Source organism: Takifugu rubripes, chromosome 16 (assembly GCF_901000725.2).
Source record: "Takifugu rubripes chromosome 16, fTakRub1.2, whole genome shotgun sequence".
Lineage (NCBI taxonomy): Eukaryota > Metazoa > Chordata > Actinopteri > Tetraodontiformes > Tetraodontidae > Takifugu > Takifugu rubripes.
Window position 1 is genome coordinate 2,538,965 of NC_042300.1, and position 19,138 is coordinate 2,558,102.

The following is a 19,138-nucleotide window of genomic DNA, read 5'->3' on the forward strand; positions in this document are numbered from 1 at the left end:
ACGTTCAGCCCCGTCAGCCCTCATCTAGACTTTGTCATCCGGCCTCTCCTGGAGAGTAGGCAACAGTCTGCTCATGGAGTTAAACCACCAGGTCTCCAGTCTGGACTGAAAAGGAGAGACTGGACCTTCTGGGCAGAAGCTAATGTTGTAGCTAACCTTAGAGCTGTCTTTGATCGTCCTGGTCACAGACTCAATGTTTCAAATGAGTCTCCAGCAGGGATGTTGTGCGGTGGCAGATTACTCCGTGGAATTCTGGACATTTATGTCTGACTCCCCAATGGAATTACTCAGCTCACAATACAGACTTTTCCAAGGGGCTAAATGGCAGATGAGTTGGCCACCCAAGATGAGCCGTCTGACCTTCACTTCTCATGCTATTAAGATCAACAATCACCTTTGTGAGAGACCCCAGTTCAGTCTGGTAATTCCATTTTGCCCTCCCCCCCAACGGGAGCCATGGCAACTGCGACAGGCTAGACTAATGCCATAAAAGTGACTCCACAGGATCTGTGCTGGGGAGCTCCTGTACTGTGGGCCATGTGCTCATGTTAATGCTACCTGTATGGTGGATGGTTAGTGAGCATGCAGGTTCTGAGATGCCAGTAGTCCAGTGATACATTCCCCCCTTGGTCCAGACTCTTGGTCAAGGCCTCCCTGTGCATATTTAACATCGCTCTTCCCCTGCAAGCTGTCAATGATTCAGGTGCTGAGGACATTTTAATCCATGAGGTTCTCACAGAACAGCTGGGCATCAGCCTGGAGAAGTTGGACAAGTCCATTCCTGTCCTGATTAATGAAGTTCTCCTGGACTTCTTGAATACACTTGTTTTCATTTACTTAGATGACATTTAGATTTTTTTCTAGAGTGCTTGAGGAGCAGAATTCTCACGTTCACCGAGTACTCTCACTTGTTTTTATTCAGGGCTGAATAGTGTGAGTTTCATGTCTCCTTTTTAGGCTTGGTTATTCAAGGCAGGAGAGTCAGGGCAGCCACAGAGAATTTCCAGGCAGTGGAGACTAGAAGGAATTGCAGCGCTTCTCTGGGATCGCCAACGGGACGATGGTTCTACCGACGGGACTACAGTAAGTAAGTAATCAGCTATCAGCAGGAGGCTCCCCCATTCTACACGAGCCTGGTCCTTCACAGAATCCCTCCTGAGGGTAACCCAAGTCACAGGCCACAGCAAATCATGGTCAGTGGGAACTCTGTACAGTATGTACAGAAATAAATAATTGATTGAGTCTTTTTGACAAACTTTTTGACTGGTGGCCCATGATGGGTTCTAAAATGTGAATGTTTTGACCCACATCATAAGATAAAAAATAGATTATAGTAAATGTAGAAACCATGTTTTAATATAATTAGAACTGAACAAGCAGGAGTCAGTATTCACAGCAGAACCGGATGCTGTCGTTGGACCCGAAGGCCCAGTTCGAAGCGCGCAATACCCGCATCGGACTCCAGGGGGCAGCAACGCGTCGCGAGTGCGCCTCGTCGACCTGACCGAAGCAGCAGAAGAAGAAGTGCGTGTTGCGATGCCCGTCTGTCAGAGCTTCAGTCCGAAGAATGGCAGCAGTTTTCCTGGTGACGCTGTTTGAATATTCTCCACTCTTTTACATCACTCTGGTTTCTCTGTGTTTCATCGTTACCGCCGCCATCGTTGTCGGCTGGTAAGTCAAAGGTCACGACCCTTTAGGCGGGCAGCGCCTCTTTTTAGGCCGTTTCAATAAAGCTCCCGTCACAGCCAACCTGTAGGATGGTGAAACAAGTGTAGACGAGTCTCATCACAGATGCTCTTTGGTTCTTCCCTTCTCTTCTTCCAAAGCTGCAATATTTTCGTATCAGGATTCACAAGCTCTCTAAACCTGCTCTTGTTCTCTGGTTCTGATCACAAGCACATTCATAAGGCTTCTATTCATTTATATGTCATTTCTAAATGCATCAGATTAGAGGAAAAGCATCAGGAGACACTGTTTGTTCTTGCAGGTGTGGTTTTGATGTCCCAGTCATCCTTCGCAGCTCGGAGGAGACGGAGTCCATCCTCCCACCCCCTGAGAAACAGATGGTCCAGGTGACCAATCCCTTTGGGCTGGAGCTCACCTCTGGGCCAGCATCTGTCACTGGTAAGAACATGAGGAGGAACGTGGAAGCCACCTTCCAGCTCTGAGCTCTGTGTTCATGCCTGGTTCTCCAGCCAGGCATGAACATCTCTCCTCAGTATCTCAGAAGCACAGTTACGGGGTCATGGTTCCTCCCCTCCCCTCCCCTCTAGTCCTGTCCTCCTGGAGGGTCTCTGGAGGAGGGCAGCTAGTTCTTCCTGCCTCTGTAGCCTGTCAGTTTTGACTGTGACATATAAATGAAGCTGGATTGAATGTGTCATCGTTTTTTTGGTGTTGATTTTAGCAAACATGCTAAATTTGTGACGAGCCGTCTTTCTTCTAGCTGGTGTCTCGCTGAGAGCTGTGTGTCTGAGTCCCAGTGTGCTCAGCTGTTTTTGGGGCTGTGAGATCAGGGCCCTGCAGCGTGGCCTCCAGGCCCACCAGAGTGGGACCAGACTCACTACCTGCCACCAGTTCCAGGAGGTCCTGCACTCTGCTTCCCTCCACTGTCAGAGGTTCAAGTATCCTTTTGGCTTGAGAGTTTGTGGAAGAGATCCTTCAATGATGAGGCTGAGATGAGCAGGAAGTCGGTACGTATGTAAACCCGATGAGGGGCTGTTGCAAGCTCTCCCCCCTCCCACAGACATCCTTCCTGGACGCTCTAAATCACACGGTTGGATTTGAAAATAGCAGCTTGGATTTCTGGGATCGAGTCGCCCTCGTGGCCCGTCCAATACGTCACTCCAGTCAGTCACATGCAGGCTGCTCACGTCTCGGCTTTGTTTTGTGAATTATTTTGTCATGTTTTGTGTTTTTGGGTGCGTCTGCATTAGCAGGCTCATTCTAAACTGTTTGACTGACTCGTGGTGATAGTTTCTTTGACGCTGCCCTTCATTATTGGCAGTGAAGATGCTCAGGAATGTCTCACTCAGATTCCTGCCTGCCAGGGGGTCACAGACTTCGGACCGCTGCCGAGGGCTCGGTACCCTCTTGTGGCTGTGCTGACTCTCGCTGAGCCAGCCGGCAGACACATCGTGAGTCCGTTTGATTCTAATTGCAGGTCACTCTTAAAAGATTCTTAAGTGTGTACTGAGGAAAATAATGGGTTTTTTCTTTTAGGCCGCCAGTATAAATATTATCCACGTTCCTGACAGCAAATACAGCTCTGCTGCACGCATCATCTTTCAGTACCTTCTCACCTCTCAAGGGAACATCTATGAATTAAAGGTAAACCACCATCACCAGTTTGACCTTCGTAGCTCTCATCAGATTGAGGAACTGTTAAGATCTGCTCCGAATTGGTTTGGTTGTCCAAGAGCACTTTCACAGGCTCATCATCAGTCCAAATTGACTCGAGAAGGTCAGTTCTAAAATGGCCTAGTCACACTGTCCAGCGCTCTGATAAAAAGGAATGAGCAGTATTCACCATAAACCTCAGGGTTTAACCCAGGTCAAGGTCAACACCAACTGGACCTTACAGAGAAATGCTAGTGTTAGGACCTGTGGAGAGGGTAATTACAGGGTAATTACAGGCTGAGACAAGGGCTCCTGAGGACAGAATGTCACGACAGTCCGTCTCCAGCCACCATCTCTGCTTCAGATAGAGGAGTTCTTCACTCTGCTGTTGTCTTCTGTAATCTGTCTAGTCCAGATGAGGCCTCAGTGTAATTTGTCCAATGTCCTGCAGTCTCTCTTCATGTCAGCTGATGGAGGACAAGTGGGTCAGGCTCCCAGCAGGGACCAGAGCCTTAGAGATGGCCAACCCAGTGAGGAAGCCACACCAGCACCTAGCACCAGACAAGAGGTGGAGGTGGAGGGCTGCAGGGACTGCGTGGTGTGCCAGAGTGCAGCCGTCAGCATCGTGCTGCTGCCCTGTCGACACGCCTGTGTGTGCGACAGCTGTGTAGCCCACTTCCAGCACTGCCCGATCTGCAGGGCCTTCGTCCTGGAGTCCTTCACGCTAACTGGGAACCAGCAACCCAGGTGGGCTCACATCAGGTAGTTAAAAGGCCGGCGACTGTTCAGGAGGTTGGACATGTGCCCTGGGCTGAAGCAGGAAGTGCTTTGCTCCACTCCACCCCCCCCCACAACAGCCACATGGTCGAACGGCGTTCCTGACATGTGGAACGCTAATGCTCAAACATTTAGCATTGGAAACCAACCTTCTTTCATGTGTCATGTGCTTATTAGTTGTGTAGCTTGTCAATAGGAGGTTCTTGTGTTTCCATAGTGACCTGTTAATCATTGGGATCAGACTGGGGTTGGGTGGAAGCGCGCCGCGGTGGTTTTGACCAACACATTTTTGTTAAGTCAGCGGTGTGGCAACATTCACGCCCATCAACGACGACATCAAAGTTGTATATTTTATTTTTGGGACAATCGACCTCAACATCGTGATCATCAGGTGAACGCACAAAAAAGATTACTGTTGTAACGCGGCAAATCCATTTAAATGTGATCAAAAGGAGGAATTAGACGGGTTTATAATCCAGCTTGGACTCCAGCTTCTTCGAATCGGCCACTTTGCGGACAGCCTTCATGAAATCTTCCTGGGTGACGTATTCACGGTCAGAGCGGATGGCAAACAGGCCTGCACAAGACAAGAAGGCGTCACCACACCAGAGGTGCCACTGGGCCGGGCCAGAGGTGCCACTGGGCCGGGCCAGAGGTGCCACTGGGCCGGGCCAGATCGGCGCAGAGGTCCTACCTGCTTCTGTGCACACGTTTCTCAGGTCGGCTCCATTAAAACCATCCGACAGCTTCACAATGGCTTCGTAATCTAAATAGAGAGGCGCAGTTTCAAAATCATCATCTGTCACCTGTGGAATCATCACCACGCCCGTTCACGTCTCCCGTGGCAACGTGCTCAAGTCAGACCATTTCGTGGATAAAACTGACTAGGATAAGACTGTTCATAAATCATAAAAGCCCTTTTCCACCACAGGAACTTCATTTATGTGGGATTTCCAAAGACCTGGACGGCTTTCCACAAACCCACCCAGGAAAAGCCTTTCCCTCTAGACTGCTGTGGGAACAGAGGACCAGCATGTGTTTACACCCAGGTGAAAAGGTTCCTGCTAATAAAAGGTCCTGGAGCAAAACAGAGCTTTAACAATAAAAATGTTGCTGTAAAATCCCGTTGCTGTAACAGAGTGCTCATTTTCCATAACTGACAACACTTTACTATATAAGCAGTCTGATAGTGAAAGAGATTAATCTGTTCCCAAAATAAACATTTCTGACCCCAATGGACGGACACAGAGGCCGCGCCATGAAGGAAATGACTGACCGATTTCTCCGTGTTTGGTGATGGGACTGGAGTGAATCTTCAGGATGTCCAAACGGGCCTGCTCATTGGGCAGTTCAATATCTGCAAAAGGTCCACATCCATTATTTGGCTGCAGAGAGGACAGCCAAGCAGCAGGAAGTGGGGCTCTTACGGATTTTACGATCCAGCCTGCCAGGCCGCAGTAAGGCGGGGTCCAGGGTGTCTGGTCGGTTCGTGGCCATGATCATCTTGACCCGGTGCAGCGTATCGAAACCATCCATCTGGTTCAGGAGCTAAAAGAGAACAAACGTTGGCATTTCCTTTTGTGGTTGCTGTGCAGCCGTTTGTTGTGAGGGGTCAACCACGCCACTGACCAGTTTCTCCTCTCCCTGGGCCTTTGGGGCTCGTCAGCGAGCGTAAATAAACCCGTCACGGCCATGAGGTCATTGAAGCAACGTGTTCCCCCAACCCCAAACTGACCGAGATGAAAAGGCTGAACATCGCTAGACCACATTCATTCAGTTCCTTTTAACGACTCCTGTCATTCTGATTTGGTCTGTTTATCAGTGTTTTTATGTCTTTGTGGCGTTTAACTTTTGAGCCTGTCATAAGGTGGCAGACAATAAAGTTGCTTGAATATCTACGCAACAGGAGCACCTGCAAAAGTCTCAACCTGGCCTTTAGGTGTCAGAGCACATCCGAAGTACAGTCTTTAAAGACGTGGCATGGCAGGAGTCTCTACTAAAATGGTTTTACTGCTGCAGCCAAGCCTTAAGTTGGGTTTCCTGAACCTCAACTCTATGGAAATACCTCCATCAGGGTCCTTTGGATTTCTCTGTCGGCAGATGTTCCCTCCGAGAAGCGACGGCCACCTTAAGAAGTAAAACAGATACGACATTCATTTTAGAGAAGGTTCTCCATGCAAACACTGACCCATTTACCAGCCCAAAGCGCCTGATCCACCAGCAAGTGGAAACATCAACAGTCAGCAAGCTGCTCTTCTGAACCCAAACTACCGTAATTTCCAGACTACAGAGCACGCCTGATTATAAGCCGCATAATCTAATTTTAGAAAGAAAATCAAATTCGTACTTATACAAGCCGCAGGTATCCCACGTAGTAATATGAAAAATTAGATCGACAACATTCAGTACCGGTAGATGTTTTTATTACCGTAAGAGACGAGTCACTGACCAGTGACAGACAGGTCAGAAACAACAGCCACTCTTTTCACTTGTTTATACAGAGACCTTAAATCCAATTTTTATCACCTCAGGATTTTTTAACTTTTCTTTTAATTTAATCCGCTTAGCAACATAAACAAATATATTCTACCAGTAAAAGCTTTTTTTTCTAACGGTGTCTGTAATGCAGCTTCCTTGAAATATATGTTTGTATCAGCTACACACAAATTACGTTGTTTATGCTTTTTTACTCAAACAATGAACAATCTAAAACACCGATGGCCCACGTCTAAAATCCTTTATTTTCATGGCGGTGGCGATGGCTTTTGCCTTCCGTCTGATTAATCGGGCGTCTCCACCTTCTCGCCATTGATTACCGTAATGCCAAGATTACGCTCGGCAGCTCGATTTCCTTCTTCAACCGCCAGAGTGATCACTTTTAACTTAAAAGTCGCATCATATGCTTCTCTTCTAGTATTTTCCATGTTGATGAGGGTTAGTAAAAATGACATTCACAATAGTTGTGATAGTGCGCCATGAAAAAAAAACATAAATAAGCCGCAGTGTTTAAAGTGTAGGAAAAAGTAGCGGCTTATAGTCCGGAAATTACGGTACTCAGGTTTGACAGCCACTGACGAGCTGTTCTGACAGAGTGTAGCCGCGTCACTGAAACCCAGAGCCAGACCCCCACCAAAAACAGAAGCAGGAAAAACTGCCCTTGAGCAGGACCAGGCCCATAAGAGTGTTCAGAGGCAGCTAAATTGAAGAGATGTTTAGGGTTCCGAACTAATAATGCTGGGACGGCAGGAAAACAGGAGGCACTCACCGATGGCATCGATCTCATCCATGAAGATGATGCATGGCTGGTGGTCACGGGCGTAGTTGAACATCTCTCTGATCAGCCGAGCACTCTCGCCGATGTATTTATCCACGATAGAGCTGGACACCACCTGCAACACTTTCAGACTTCAGACTTTCTCAAAAAGTTCTGGGGCAGAAGACAATTGAGCATGGCAGCTTGATATAAACTAAATAATCCATAAAGCCGTCCATTCTGCTCCCTGGAACAAGAATGGACCGAGAAAACCTAAAGGGACCAGGATCAGAGGCTTGTAGCACCTCACAGGACAGAAGCAGGTGAAGATAAGGTCACCAAACAGTATAGGCAAGCTCATCTTCCTTTTCAAAAGGTTTTATGGACAAAGCCCGACAATTCCTTCATCTGAATCCAATACAGATGCAAATCTAGACAAGCTTTTGTACGTCTGATGACTACAGCCTTTAATCTTTAACCTACAGACAGCAGCAGCCTTTCTGCTCTCATCCAAGAGCCTCCTCAAGTTCTGACTGGTCAGAAGCCCTGATATTTGTGCACTCTGCTGGTTGACCCACTACTATTGGAGTTGTTGGTGGCCAGTGGTATCAGGACCTCCAACTCCTCAGAACAGGATTCAGCCGTTCAGCTGCACCTAAAGGATGAGGGACACTCGTGAAGACACCAATGGCCCTGCTGGACGGTGTACAAGAGGAGTGAAAGGAGCATCTTTGTTGCGGCTCTACGGTAACAGCCATAAGTACACAACACTAAGGATGCGGGGCAACGCGGGCCAGTCTGTCGAGGACCGTGTTCAGGGGCAGAGGATTCTTCTGAGATCACCTCAGGAGTGGTCCATGGCCTCCGCCCAAATGGACTAGAGTATGACTCCCTCCCCGAGAGCACACTGGCCAATGACAGGAGCCCTTCAGAACGTCTGGGCACATTTATGGACCATTTAGCTTGTTTGTGTTCAAGCCATTTAGTGTGTTTAAAGAATAAAGCTCAACCTTACCAGTAGATATTCTTTTTGGTTTTTTTTAAGTTGAAATTGTCATCTCCCGCCCTCAGATTTGCCTAAATGACCACATCGTTTTTTTTTTCGCATTACAACTAAACTGAATGAATAAAAAGGCCATATTTGAGCCCACGTCAGCTCACCAAATAATTTATAATTTGCTCATCACTAGAGGCGTTTAAAAGCACTCTAACCTCATGAGGCACCGAGGTCCTTCACACATTATCCAACCAGTCCAACAACCCCCCCGAAACATTATGCAGACCCGCTGGTCTTCCAGGGAAGAGCTGCATTCCCCAGCGAGTGCTGCACTGTGTCCCTGGAGCATCCCTGAAGGGCAACGAGTGTAACACTTTTAAAAAAAATCACATAGTGTGTCACAAGCTGTAGCAGTAAGGGTCCGAGCAAGGGTGCATGAGGAGAAACAGAGTTGAAGTGGTAGCAACATTTCACACCAGGTGATCTGGCTTCAGAAAGGATGCAGTGGGCGAGGGGCCAGAGTCACACTGCTGGATGTGGAGATTGAGGGTAAGATCGACCCGATTAAACCCGAACCCCATCGTAGCTGCGCATCCCGTGAGCTCTGGAGCACCGCCATTGAAAAGAAGTGGCAACAAGGTCATTCACACGTGTTCAGACAGTCTCCAGCTCTGCTCATTCGCTTACTGTGCACATACGCAAACACACATGCACACACCCTCCCTCCTCTTTCTCTGGCCCTTATCATGGAACGGGCTGCTCGGACTAACATAATCAAAAACACAACAGCAAACGTAGAAGCGGCACATCGACTCGATCAAACTCATTTGTAGCGCACGAAGAGGACTCTGCCAAAGTAAATGATCTCTCATTGCTTTATTTTACCAGCATGTTAATTAAAGGATTACTCCTGAGCATGACTGCAGCATATTGTCCAACTAATAGTGAAATTTTAAAATAAGCAGATTACTGTACTAGTATGTTCAACCAAAGAGTGGAGACTAACCTTGAGGAAGTTACAGTCCAGCTGACTGGCCACTGCTCGGGCAAGAAGGGTCTTTCCAGTGCCTGTGAACGACTGGCCCATTACTATCGTTCTTCATTATCACCAACTTGGGAAAGCAGCAGCTCTACTACCTGGTGGCCCATACAGCAAGCAGCCTTTAGGGGGGATGATACCGACTCGCTGGAAGAGTTCGGGGTTGGTCAGCGGCAGTTCAATCACCTGCAACACAACAAACTCAGCTATTGTTGATTCCTATTAGAGATACACTTAAATCTTTCTGATCCACTTTTAACATTTGAAATGTATCCACACCTACTTCAGCTGTGTGGATTTAATTGAAGAGTTTCACCCCCCCCCCCCACACACACACACACAAGGTTGAAGCATTGCTGTACCTCTCTGAGCTCACGAATCTGTTCTGATAATCCTCCAATCTCAGAGTAGGAGACGTTGCCAGGGTCCTCATGAGACATATTATATACCAGGGGGTCAACTTCTCTGGGCAGGTACCTGAAAAGAACATTCAATTCTAGTTCTTTATACAGCACGCGTCCCGATTATTTTAAATGCTACTTTTGCTACAGTAAATACTGCATCTTGGGTTTATTATACGATTGTCTGCTTTTAGATGTTGACAGTTAAACGTTCTATTTATAAATCTAAATTTCAAATTCCAACCAACTTATAAGGCTTATAACCCTGAAGTTAACACATCAGCGAGGGATGTTGTTCACATCACCAGCAGTAGCAGGTCTGACCCCTACTGAGAGGGGCCTGGTTGTTTATGCCCTCCTCTCACACGTCTTCATCAACATCATCATCATTGTTCCACCTTCACGTGTGCTGCAACACTGAGGGGCCAACAGTGGACAGCATGGACGTCAGAGAGTCCATGGGCAGCCTTCTTGGTACCATTTTGGCCCTTTGCAACATTTCCTAGCTCAGCGCAGACTGAGCAATGTCCAAGTGTCCATTTAGAGGAGGAGGAAGGAACTTGGGGCTCATCTGGAGAGATTGTGAGGTAGCTTGTTGAATGTGTGGCTCCAGTGATGAGGCTACTAAGAGGAGGACAGGGAGGAGCCCGGTGGGGCAGCTAGCTGAGAGCTGGAGACGCTCAGGAGGGTTAGCCAGTGCTGAGTGGCCGTACAGTCATGAGCAACGTTGCTCATCGGGCCACTCAGAGCGTCCCAGGCTGCTAATATCAGCATCCAGAACTGGGAGCAGCACAGAAGCTGAAATCTGCTGGCCACTCTCTTCTCTACAGAAGCTGAGCAGCTGCTGGATCTGCTGATCTTGTCCTTGGCTGCCACGATGGACAGAAAGCTACACAAGCTGTAAATAAAGCATCCCTGATGGGTGGGATGTCCTGAGCATGGCCTGCTTCACGTATGCGCTCCCATCAAAGAGCGTGGAGCTCCACTTTTGATTTGGTTGACTGATAAAGGGCCACAATCTCTTCATAGACCAGATTCTGGACAGGAAGTCCAGTGACTAAAGAACAATGAGACGGGCAGGAACAGCAACATCATCGGTTAGTTGAGCAGGACAACATGGGACGCCTTTAATGCCACATGGAGGATTTACTGCAGAGCAGGACAGACTTTTGCCTTGTCTTTATGCATTGTCAAATCTACTCTGATGTGTTATTACAAATCCAACTGCATTATAATTATGTAACTAATGTAGAAAATAGTGCTAAATTCCAAATGAACCAAAGAAAAACACAAAGCTGAATAAAGATTCGTTAATGTAGAACGAGAACTGTGACTATGCCTTAATAATATTGCTCTTTATAATAAGCTTTTCACTGTACCATCATCCAAAACACTAAATGAACCTTCATTTGATGGTTCTGCTTCTTGCTGGTGCTTTAGTGCCTGTACTGAAAGCACTTGAACACAAACACAGCTGGGCTCAACACACACAATAATGTGCCTGTCACTTCCTGACTGTGACTGACATGTGTGCAGAGAAGAGTGCTTTAAGAGTGCTGTCCAATGAAGGGGACAACGAGCTGCCCTCTTACAGTAGCATCGCTACCTGGATGCATCCACTGGTCAGACCAGGAGGTGCATATTCACCCTACCTCATAATGGTGAGTGTGGTCATGTCCAAAGCCACTCTGGTGCCTGGTTTCAGCTGTGACTTGTCCAACTGGGAACAAAGGTATTGCAGATTAGACTTTCAGGAGAACCGCTCGAGGCTGGTGACAACTTATGTTTCTCATTTCCAACAGTCTCAGTTAATCTTGAAACAGAAATACATATGGAATTCTCTCTCTCTCTCTCTCACACACACACCTACCTGTCGACGACATCCAACCACATAACGAGGACCATTGGTGGCCTTGACTATGACTGTAAATAAATGAGTGTTAAGCAGAAATACCTTAAGCTTGGGACAGAAGGGACAGATGGGGGGGGGGGGGGGGGGGGGGGGGGGGGGGGGGAGTTTGGGGTAAACATCTAACAGGTAATACAAATCCTCTTTTGTGTTTTTAAATTTCAAATCCCTAAAGCAAAGAGAGAATCTGCCATATAACTTACACTTCTCCTCAGTCAACTGTTTGAGCACTTCTCCAACAATCTGGAGGGATGAAGAACAAGAAGGCAGTCATGATTTCCCTGAACTGAAGTCCAAAGGCTGCTAAGCAATAGCAGCATAATACTGGTGGTTATTGTGGTCAGGACTGAAATGGTGGTAATCAACAGTAATTATTGACTTGGAGAGGTAACATCTTTGATGGACGGAGCTTTTTATCTTACCTGACCAACACTCTGGAGAGCCTTTAGGTCGTTCTCTGACTTCTCATACTGCTTGGTTTGTTCTCTCAGCTGCTCCCTCACTGAAAGAACAAACACAACAATGAGACTGTTCTGCGCCACAATCACTTTAACATCTGTACTTCTCCAATGGTAAAACCTGATAGCCAATCTAGCATGCCCAACAAGTATTAAGAGATATGCACTGTGCTGAAGACTAGATGAGCTGCTCATTCCTTAAGGAACAAAGAGTCTCTAGGTTAGTCTTTCCACAAAACGGGGGTAAAAACTGGGCACTGACTTTATGTCAACCTGGTTCTTGTGGCCAGGCTATTATTACTGGAATGTGCACTGCTCCAAATAATTACTGGAACTTTGAGAAAAACATCAAATCTGAAAAGAAGCACAATACTGACAACAACAACACTGATATGGGGACAGTAATGTGTCATGAAAGGATGCTGCCTGATAGGAGGGACAAGAAAATGATCCCACTGCCGACAGCTAAAGGAGAGACAGCTAAGGGCAGCCAGGTGCCCTCGTCTTGTCTGGGTGTCCTTCCATGCTCATGCCGGCCCACACCAACACTCCACAACAGCACAGGCAGCACCACGTTCTCCGTGGGGACCCAGGACCCTCACAGGTGGAGAACCATTTCTGGTGTTCTAAGCCACATGCCAATCGGGCTCCGTGATGGAGCACAGGGCAGCTCCAGGACAAGTGTCCACCCCATGGAGCGTCTGCTTGGTGCTCACAGACACGCACACCACAGACCTGCCGGGTGGATTCTGTCATTAATCAGCCAATCTTCACTCAGTTTAGGCTCAGGACGAAAAAGCCGCTTCATGACAGTCCAATTTAAGAGAACCACAGAAATGCCATGTTAAATGTCTTGAAAAACTACTATAATGGGAAGGTTTTATCAAGCTTTCTAAACAATTAACCGCTTGTGGCATTTTAAAGCATGTAACAAATACGAGATATACCCGTCGGGCTACAATTTAGCATTAGTTAACAACTCTAGTTTGGAACAATTTTACCCTCATTATATTCTCCACTGTTGTACAACCTGCTTTTAATTGAGTTGTATTTAATGGCCCACGTCGCTGAAGTTAAGACAACAATTAATAACAGATTTTTCAGGCATTCTTTCAGTCCAATAGATGGGGATGCTAACGGCATGACAAAGCACTAGGTAGCTACCGCTAACAAATGACTTGAACTCAGTCGAAGGCAGCAAATAAACCAATTTAAGCTTTAAGATCACAGATACAACTTAACACTATCTTACATTCTTTTAACCTCCCATCAACTTCTTTGTGTTCCAGGAGTTTTTTTCTGTAATCTTGCAGCGCCTTCTCTCTTGTGTCCGCCATACCGTTTCTTCTTCTACTACTACAAATACTGCTGCTACTTCTTCTTCTTTGAGATTCTACGGCTACAGCAAGCTGTGATGGCGCACTATCGCCACTACGTGGTCTATGGTGACAGTTCCCCGAATGTGATCTCCATCATTGATTCCCCTTTTATTTTCGGTATCCCCGTGTTTCCATTAATCCACTGTTGTGCTGGTTTCAAAAGAGGCTTTAAGCATACATGGATCTGGGAACTCATTTACTCATTTACTTAAATTCCATAATTCAACATGAGATGGTATCCAAACAAATTTAATAAGTATTGATGGAATGTTAATATTTCACACTGAAGATCCTTTTGAGTGACCAATTTGTAAACTTGCTACTGCTGAAAGAGAATCTGTGTCTGAATCTTTGTGGGGATGGGGGGCTGTCCAAGCCAAGAGCGAACATTATTGCTATATTGTGACTATTTCAGCTGTCTGATTACATCAACTAATGCAAACAATAACTTGATTTTAGGACATATTAGAGCCAACCAAGACTTAAAACAGTTCAATAACATAACTTCAAGCAAAGGTCCTTGTTTGGAAAAAGCCTACTTGTGAGTATTTTAGTAAAGAAACTTTACTTGAACCACATTAAAACATCAACTAGTAGCTTAGCTAGGTTATCAACACAAAGACAACAGCCTTCAAGGCTGAGTCAAGAGGCTAGTGCCTTTCAGGATGCTTACATTTCATTTGAGTTTAGAAGATAAGACGAGGCAGCTAACAGAATGTTGTTGGTTTTTTTTTTACACATATGAAATCATTACTCCTCTAACTACCCCACAAGGGGTGGCTATTTTGCCCAATCAGAGAGCTACGTGTAATCCGGAAACGACTCAGGGGTTAAAGGTTGCTGAGAGAAGCCAATATGGCGGCGAAGCAGTGTCAGCGTTAGACGGGATGAATCTCAGTCAACAGTGACATCTGTTGCGCATGAAATCGTCTCCAGGGACATTTAGCATTTTGTAACTCATTAGACGGACACGGCGCTTCCCATGTCGCTGCTGTACGGCTTGTTATGGCGGTTTTTGCTTGCTCTTGTCCACGCCAATCGAGGGCTCGTCTCCTGGTTCCGCGTCCGGCTCCCGTGCTGGAAGGATGGTCTTTGGCAGGGAATCAGAACTGCTTTGCTCCTTCCTCTAACGCTTATTGGTGTCTCGGACCAGCCGAAGAAGCGACATCAGAACCCCGGCGACACGGGAACCGGCGCCGTGGGCCGCTCCTGGAGATGGCAGTCGGACCTGGCGTGTCTGGAGAAGTTACCGGTTCATATCGGCCTGTTGGTGACTGAGGAGGAGCTGAGTTACACGGACATAGCCACCCTGGTGGTGTGGTGCATGGCTGTCGGGATCTCCTATATCAGCGTTTATGACACCTGCGGTAACACACGTCTATTACCATGTTGCTAAGGCGTTATTACGCTTTGTCCTGGTGGGAGGATCCTCACATTGACTTGTTTGCATCTTGCATAAGTCGATCGTGATATTAGGCTGCACCATTTCTTTCACTGCCTTCAGCTTTAATTCGTGTGTGAAATGTATCATGGTATCCATTTAAGTTTGAATGGACGTTTTGGGACACCGAATTATGCCCTATTATTGGGAACCTTGGGTTAGTGTGGAAAAGTATTTTCCTTCTTTGTACTTGTTCTCATTTTGCTTTAATTTAGGGTTATTAAAGCAAAGTAGTTGTGCGTAAAATCGCCAATTTGTATTGTGAAATGGAAAGCACATTCATGTATTTAACCTAACCTTATTTTAATATCAGCAGGAAAAAGTAGCAACTTAATTCCAGCATGTGTTCTGTTCTTCTTGGCTAACGTGACTACTTTAGGTTTGAACCCAAGTTTTAAGAGAGCAGTTCCAGGAGGTGTCAGAAGTCTGGATGGTTTGCAGTGGTTCCTTATTGTTTCATTGTTCTCCACCTTTCTCAGGAATTTTTCAGAAGAAAAACTCTTGCGTGCTGGAGGAGATAATTAGGCAACAGCAAGAACTGCTGGGTGTGGACCCAGTGAAATACAATGTTGGCACCCTGAGCAGTGACAGCGATTCACTTCAGCACCATGGTAAGGCTCTATCAGCGGGACTCCAGCCAGTGTGAGGAACTCGCTGGATTCCATATGCACACCTAAAAACCTCTTTATAGCATCGTTCTCCGTCAGTGAAGCTTCTAGGAACTGAACCTGCCCAGGTAGGAAGCGCTAAAGGTTGTGAATCAGTTTCACCTGCGCTTGTACAACTGGGACTGTCAGCAGGTGGAAAGAAGAGGCAGCCACTCTTGAAGTTCCAGTTACTGAATGCTTTTGCATTGGTATTTACAGCCCACGACACTAGAGCCTGAGCCCATGTCTGGAATCCTACAAGTGTTCTAGTTTGGGTGTGCCACCCAGCACAGCGTCAAGAGTGTAGAGGAGATACCTGGACGCCATAGAAGGGCAACGACACAGCTCGGTACCACTCTTTGGTCCTTGGTGCTCAGAGTAATGAGGAATCAATGTCGGAGCTCTACAGTTGACCTCTACAAGGCCTTCCACGTGCACCTGTATGCCTGAACTGTGCGAAGCAGACATCAGGATGTTCACAGTGGGGCCCCAGCACCGTACACCCCCAGTGGCCAATGGCAGCCTGCTCCCTTCACACTGTGGTATGACAGACATCACAGCTTCTGGAGAAGGTTCTACTGCCTGCAGCACCCTGGACATGGGTCAGTTCTGGTCTGTTCTAGTTCCAGGCCTAAGTCTCATAGTCCTCCCCATTCTCGAGACTGCTGGAAGCTGCTGGGATGAGATTCTCGTTCCCTCACTAGTTCCAGGATGGCCAGGTTGCTGTTAGGTTGTTAAGAGTGACGACACACTTTCACCCGGCGTCACTGCCAGGTCCATTTTGTCCGTTTAAAAAAAAAAAAAGAAAAGAAAAGAAGTGCTAACTTTAGCGCTATATTATACGTAGTTGGTTATATGTATTTATATGCGCTTACGTCCCGGTTTAACTACCAACTGAATCAGCTAGCTTGTTCCCCAGAGCTAGATCCAAGAAAGTTCTTCTGGAACATCTTACAATGGTGCATCCACTATCGCAGCATTGCTCAACAGACTGTCCAGGAGCTGAGTGATGTCCTAATCCAGGTGTGGGGGGGGGGCTCGGAGGCCGTCTGGTGTCTCACATGAACACAGTCAGCTGTAGAACATGCAGACAGGTGGACACTGTCCTTCAGAGCTGTCTTTAGATGCTTCCTGTTGTTGAGAGGCCAGTAAAGCTAATAAAGACGGCTGTTTTTGTGATATTCAGAGTGTTTGCAAAGTCAGTGTGTCGCCTTTTTACCGGAGTTGTCTGGTGAGCCCAGAATAGAACAGCAGAGTGGCACACTGGTATTTTGCTTTTAGTTGGAGCTCTAACAACGAGCACTCTATCAGGATCTTTCATGTCGCCCCCTTCGACTGGAGCTGCAGTTTAAGGTTGACCTGTGATGTGCGTGTCAGTTGTGTCTTGCAGGCCGACAGTGAAGCTGCTCTCTTCAGAGGACGGGAAGCAGCGCATCGTCCAAGCAGCTCAGCAGCTCTGTCGCTCTGTGGAGAAGAAAGTGATGAGCTCCAAAGACATCAACGTCTCCATGCTCGACATTATTCTCAGAGGTACTGAAGATCACTGCGACTGTGACGGAGATATCTTTGTCCAGAAAGAATCAGAAGCTAATTCTGAAGTCTGAATGCATACTGCTCATTAGAGCTTTGTATGAAGCTGCTAACAAATATACAGTGTAGTGAATATTAATAACCTGGAGCACAATGACAACAACAATGACAAGTCATTGGTCGCCCCCACACCCATGAACATCTGGCAGGCTTTATTTAATCACTTCCTTCACCACACAGGTAATTGCTTTCATTCATGCGTTTGTATTGTTTTAGATTCCAGAAAAATTCCCGATCCTGACTTGGTTTTGAAGTTTGGGCCTGTCGACAGCACACTGGGCTTCCTGCCCTGGCACATCAGACTGACAGAATTCATGTAAGTTGCTGTAGCCACGTATCATTGGCTGACACGTCTAGATTCCAAATGGAAAAGAGCTTAATCCGTATTCTGTCAACCCACCCTGCAGGAACTCATGTTCTCAGAGTGCATTAATGGTTCGGTACTCCATCCTCCTCACTTCACTTTTTAGTTTTATGTGTCCCCATGGAACTGGTGAACCCATTTAACCTGTGCGGACCACTGCAGGGCTCCTGGGTCACTGACAAACCTGGCATTGTCTTTGTTGTTGCGTGGCACATATTACTGGCATGTGTTGATTTGTCTACCGATGTTCTTTTTTTCTGTGTGTGTCCACAGTTCACTGCCCTCCCACAAGAATGTCTCCTATGAGCAGTTGCTAGGGGCTCTGCAGCGGTATGGTAGCTGCCACCAGCGACTCGGCCAGTGAACTTCAGAAAGTGTAGGCCACTGAGTTCCTCTCCTGTCCAAGAAGGAAAGCAGGAGAAGCAGCTTTTAAAGCCATTGTGTCATTCATTGTCCAGCTGCTGTCATCATATGGAATCGTGGGAGCAGCCGGTGCTGAGTATTACAGTCGGTGGCAAATGTGTGAAAGAACTAATTGTCTTTATGTATAGTTTTACCAGAGAAGTTTAAGTCTGCTGGACTGAAGATGTTCTGAAATAAACGCTTGACCTGGATGTCTGCTGTCAGGTGGGCTCTTTTCACTCACTCATACAGCAATATTTCATCAGGACAGCTTTCCAGGGGCGTAGAATTGGGACACGTCCCTACCACTGTCCTGCAGGATAGGAGGCAGGGACACGTCCATACTAATATCCAGCAGTACGGGACAGGAGGCAGGGACACATCTTTCAGACAGGCTGGCCTTTGCTAATTGGAATGAAAGCATAAACTGGCCTTGGTACCTGACTCTTGAACAGTAGTTTGACAGTGAAGAGACTTTTGTTGAGGCTGTAAATTAGCTGCCAACCTGAGTCAACCTGAGTCGCCTCCTGCTCTTCCCATGACTTCTTGTAACATAGTTTTTTTTGACAAAGTGCCGGCTCATATTGGATTCTTTACCTACTGCAGTGGTCTGTTGGCATATGAGGCACACAGCGTTTGATGGGTGTTCAGTGAAAAATTATTCAGTTGTCCATTCTTTAGGAAACACTGGACATTCTCCGTCCACTTTCCTTTTCTTAGGTCCACTCATCTTTACTGAAGGACTGAGGGGTCAAGAGTAAAGCGCTAACGTGGAGTAATACATCAAACCTCAACAAAGGTCAATGCATCTAGAGGGGAAATAAAACATTATCAAGGTTTAGTAATAGAATTTCTTCATGTCCGGCAGGTCAGGTTAATAGGGGCTGCATGTGGCCCCGGGGGCCGTAGTTTGCCCACACCTGTTTTAGCCAAACAAGAAACCTTGGATGACTGCTTCCAATACTGCCTCCAGGTCTGGGACACAGACTCCCTGTACAGTTACAGTTCTACCAGAGCCGACCTGAGGGGGCCATCAGTGGCAACGGCCCGATACCAGAGGAAGAGGGATGGCTGCTTTTAGAATAATGTTCCCGGGCAGCTGTGGCAACAAATGACAAACTACAGATCCTGGAAGCATAAACATA

The 19,138-nt window shown here is 46.9% G+C and overlaps 3 protein-coding genes across 4 annotated transcripts; 2 read left to right on the forward strand and 1 right to left on the reverse strand.

Moving 5' to 3' along the window:
- Window positions 1-1,051: 1,051 nt before the first annotated feature.
- cgrrf1 (cell growth regulator with ring finger domain 1) lies at window positions 1,052-5,397 on the forward strand. Of its 2 annotated transcripts, none has more exons than XM_011618642.2 (7): window positions 1,052-1,671; window positions 1,988-2,124; window positions 2,444-2,621; window positions 2,996-3,134; window positions 3,220-3,327; window positions 3,788-4,083; window positions 5,045-5,397. In XM_011618642.2, the coding sequence occupies exons 1-7, from the start codon at window positions 1,568-1,570 to the stop codon at window positions 5,271-5,273; spliced, it is 1,191 nt and encodes a 396-aa protein (XP_011616944.2). In that variant the 5' UTR covers window positions 1,052-1,567; the 3' UTR covers window positions 5,274-5,397. The 2 variants fall into 2 exon arrangements, with proteins under 2 accessions (XP_011616944.2, XP_029704999.1); XM_029849139.1 differs by having other exon boundaries at window positions 1,427-1,585.
- Window positions 4,450-13,579, reverse strand: psmc6 (proteasome 26S subunit, ATPase 6). Its single transcript, XM_003977447.3, has 14 exons — window positions 13,423-13,579; window positions 12,135-12,214; window positions 11,916-11,955; window positions 11,674-11,726; window positions 11,456-11,523; window positions 9,765-9,879; window positions 9,501-9,588; window positions 9,370-9,431; window positions 7,379-7,502; window positions 6,179-6,240; window positions 5,541-5,661; window positions 5,390-5,470; window positions 4,808-4,879; window positions 4,450-4,690 (listed from the first exon to the last, which is right to left on the reverse strand). The coding sequence occupies exons 1-14, from the start codon at window positions 13,505-13,507 to the stop codon at window positions 4,572-4,574; spliced, it is 1,170 nt and encodes a 389-aa protein (XP_003977496.1). The 5' UTR covers window positions 13,508-13,579; the 3' UTR covers window positions 4,450-4,571.
- Window positions 13,580-14,362: 783 nt separating this feature from the next.
- nus1 (NUS1 dehydrodolichyl diphosphate synthase subunit) lies at window positions 14,363-18,205 on the forward strand. Its single transcript, XM_003977446.3, has 5 exons — window positions 14,363-14,916; window positions 15,470-15,601; window positions 17,015-17,167; window positions 17,444-17,543; window positions 17,865-18,205. Exons 1-5 carry the CDS (start codon window positions 14,532-14,534, stop codon window positions 17,953-17,955), a joined length of 861 nt encoding a protein of 286 aa, XP_003977495.1. The 5' UTR covers window positions 14,363-14,531; the 3' UTR covers window positions 17,956-18,205.
- Window positions 18,206-19,138: the final 933 nt, after the last annotated feature.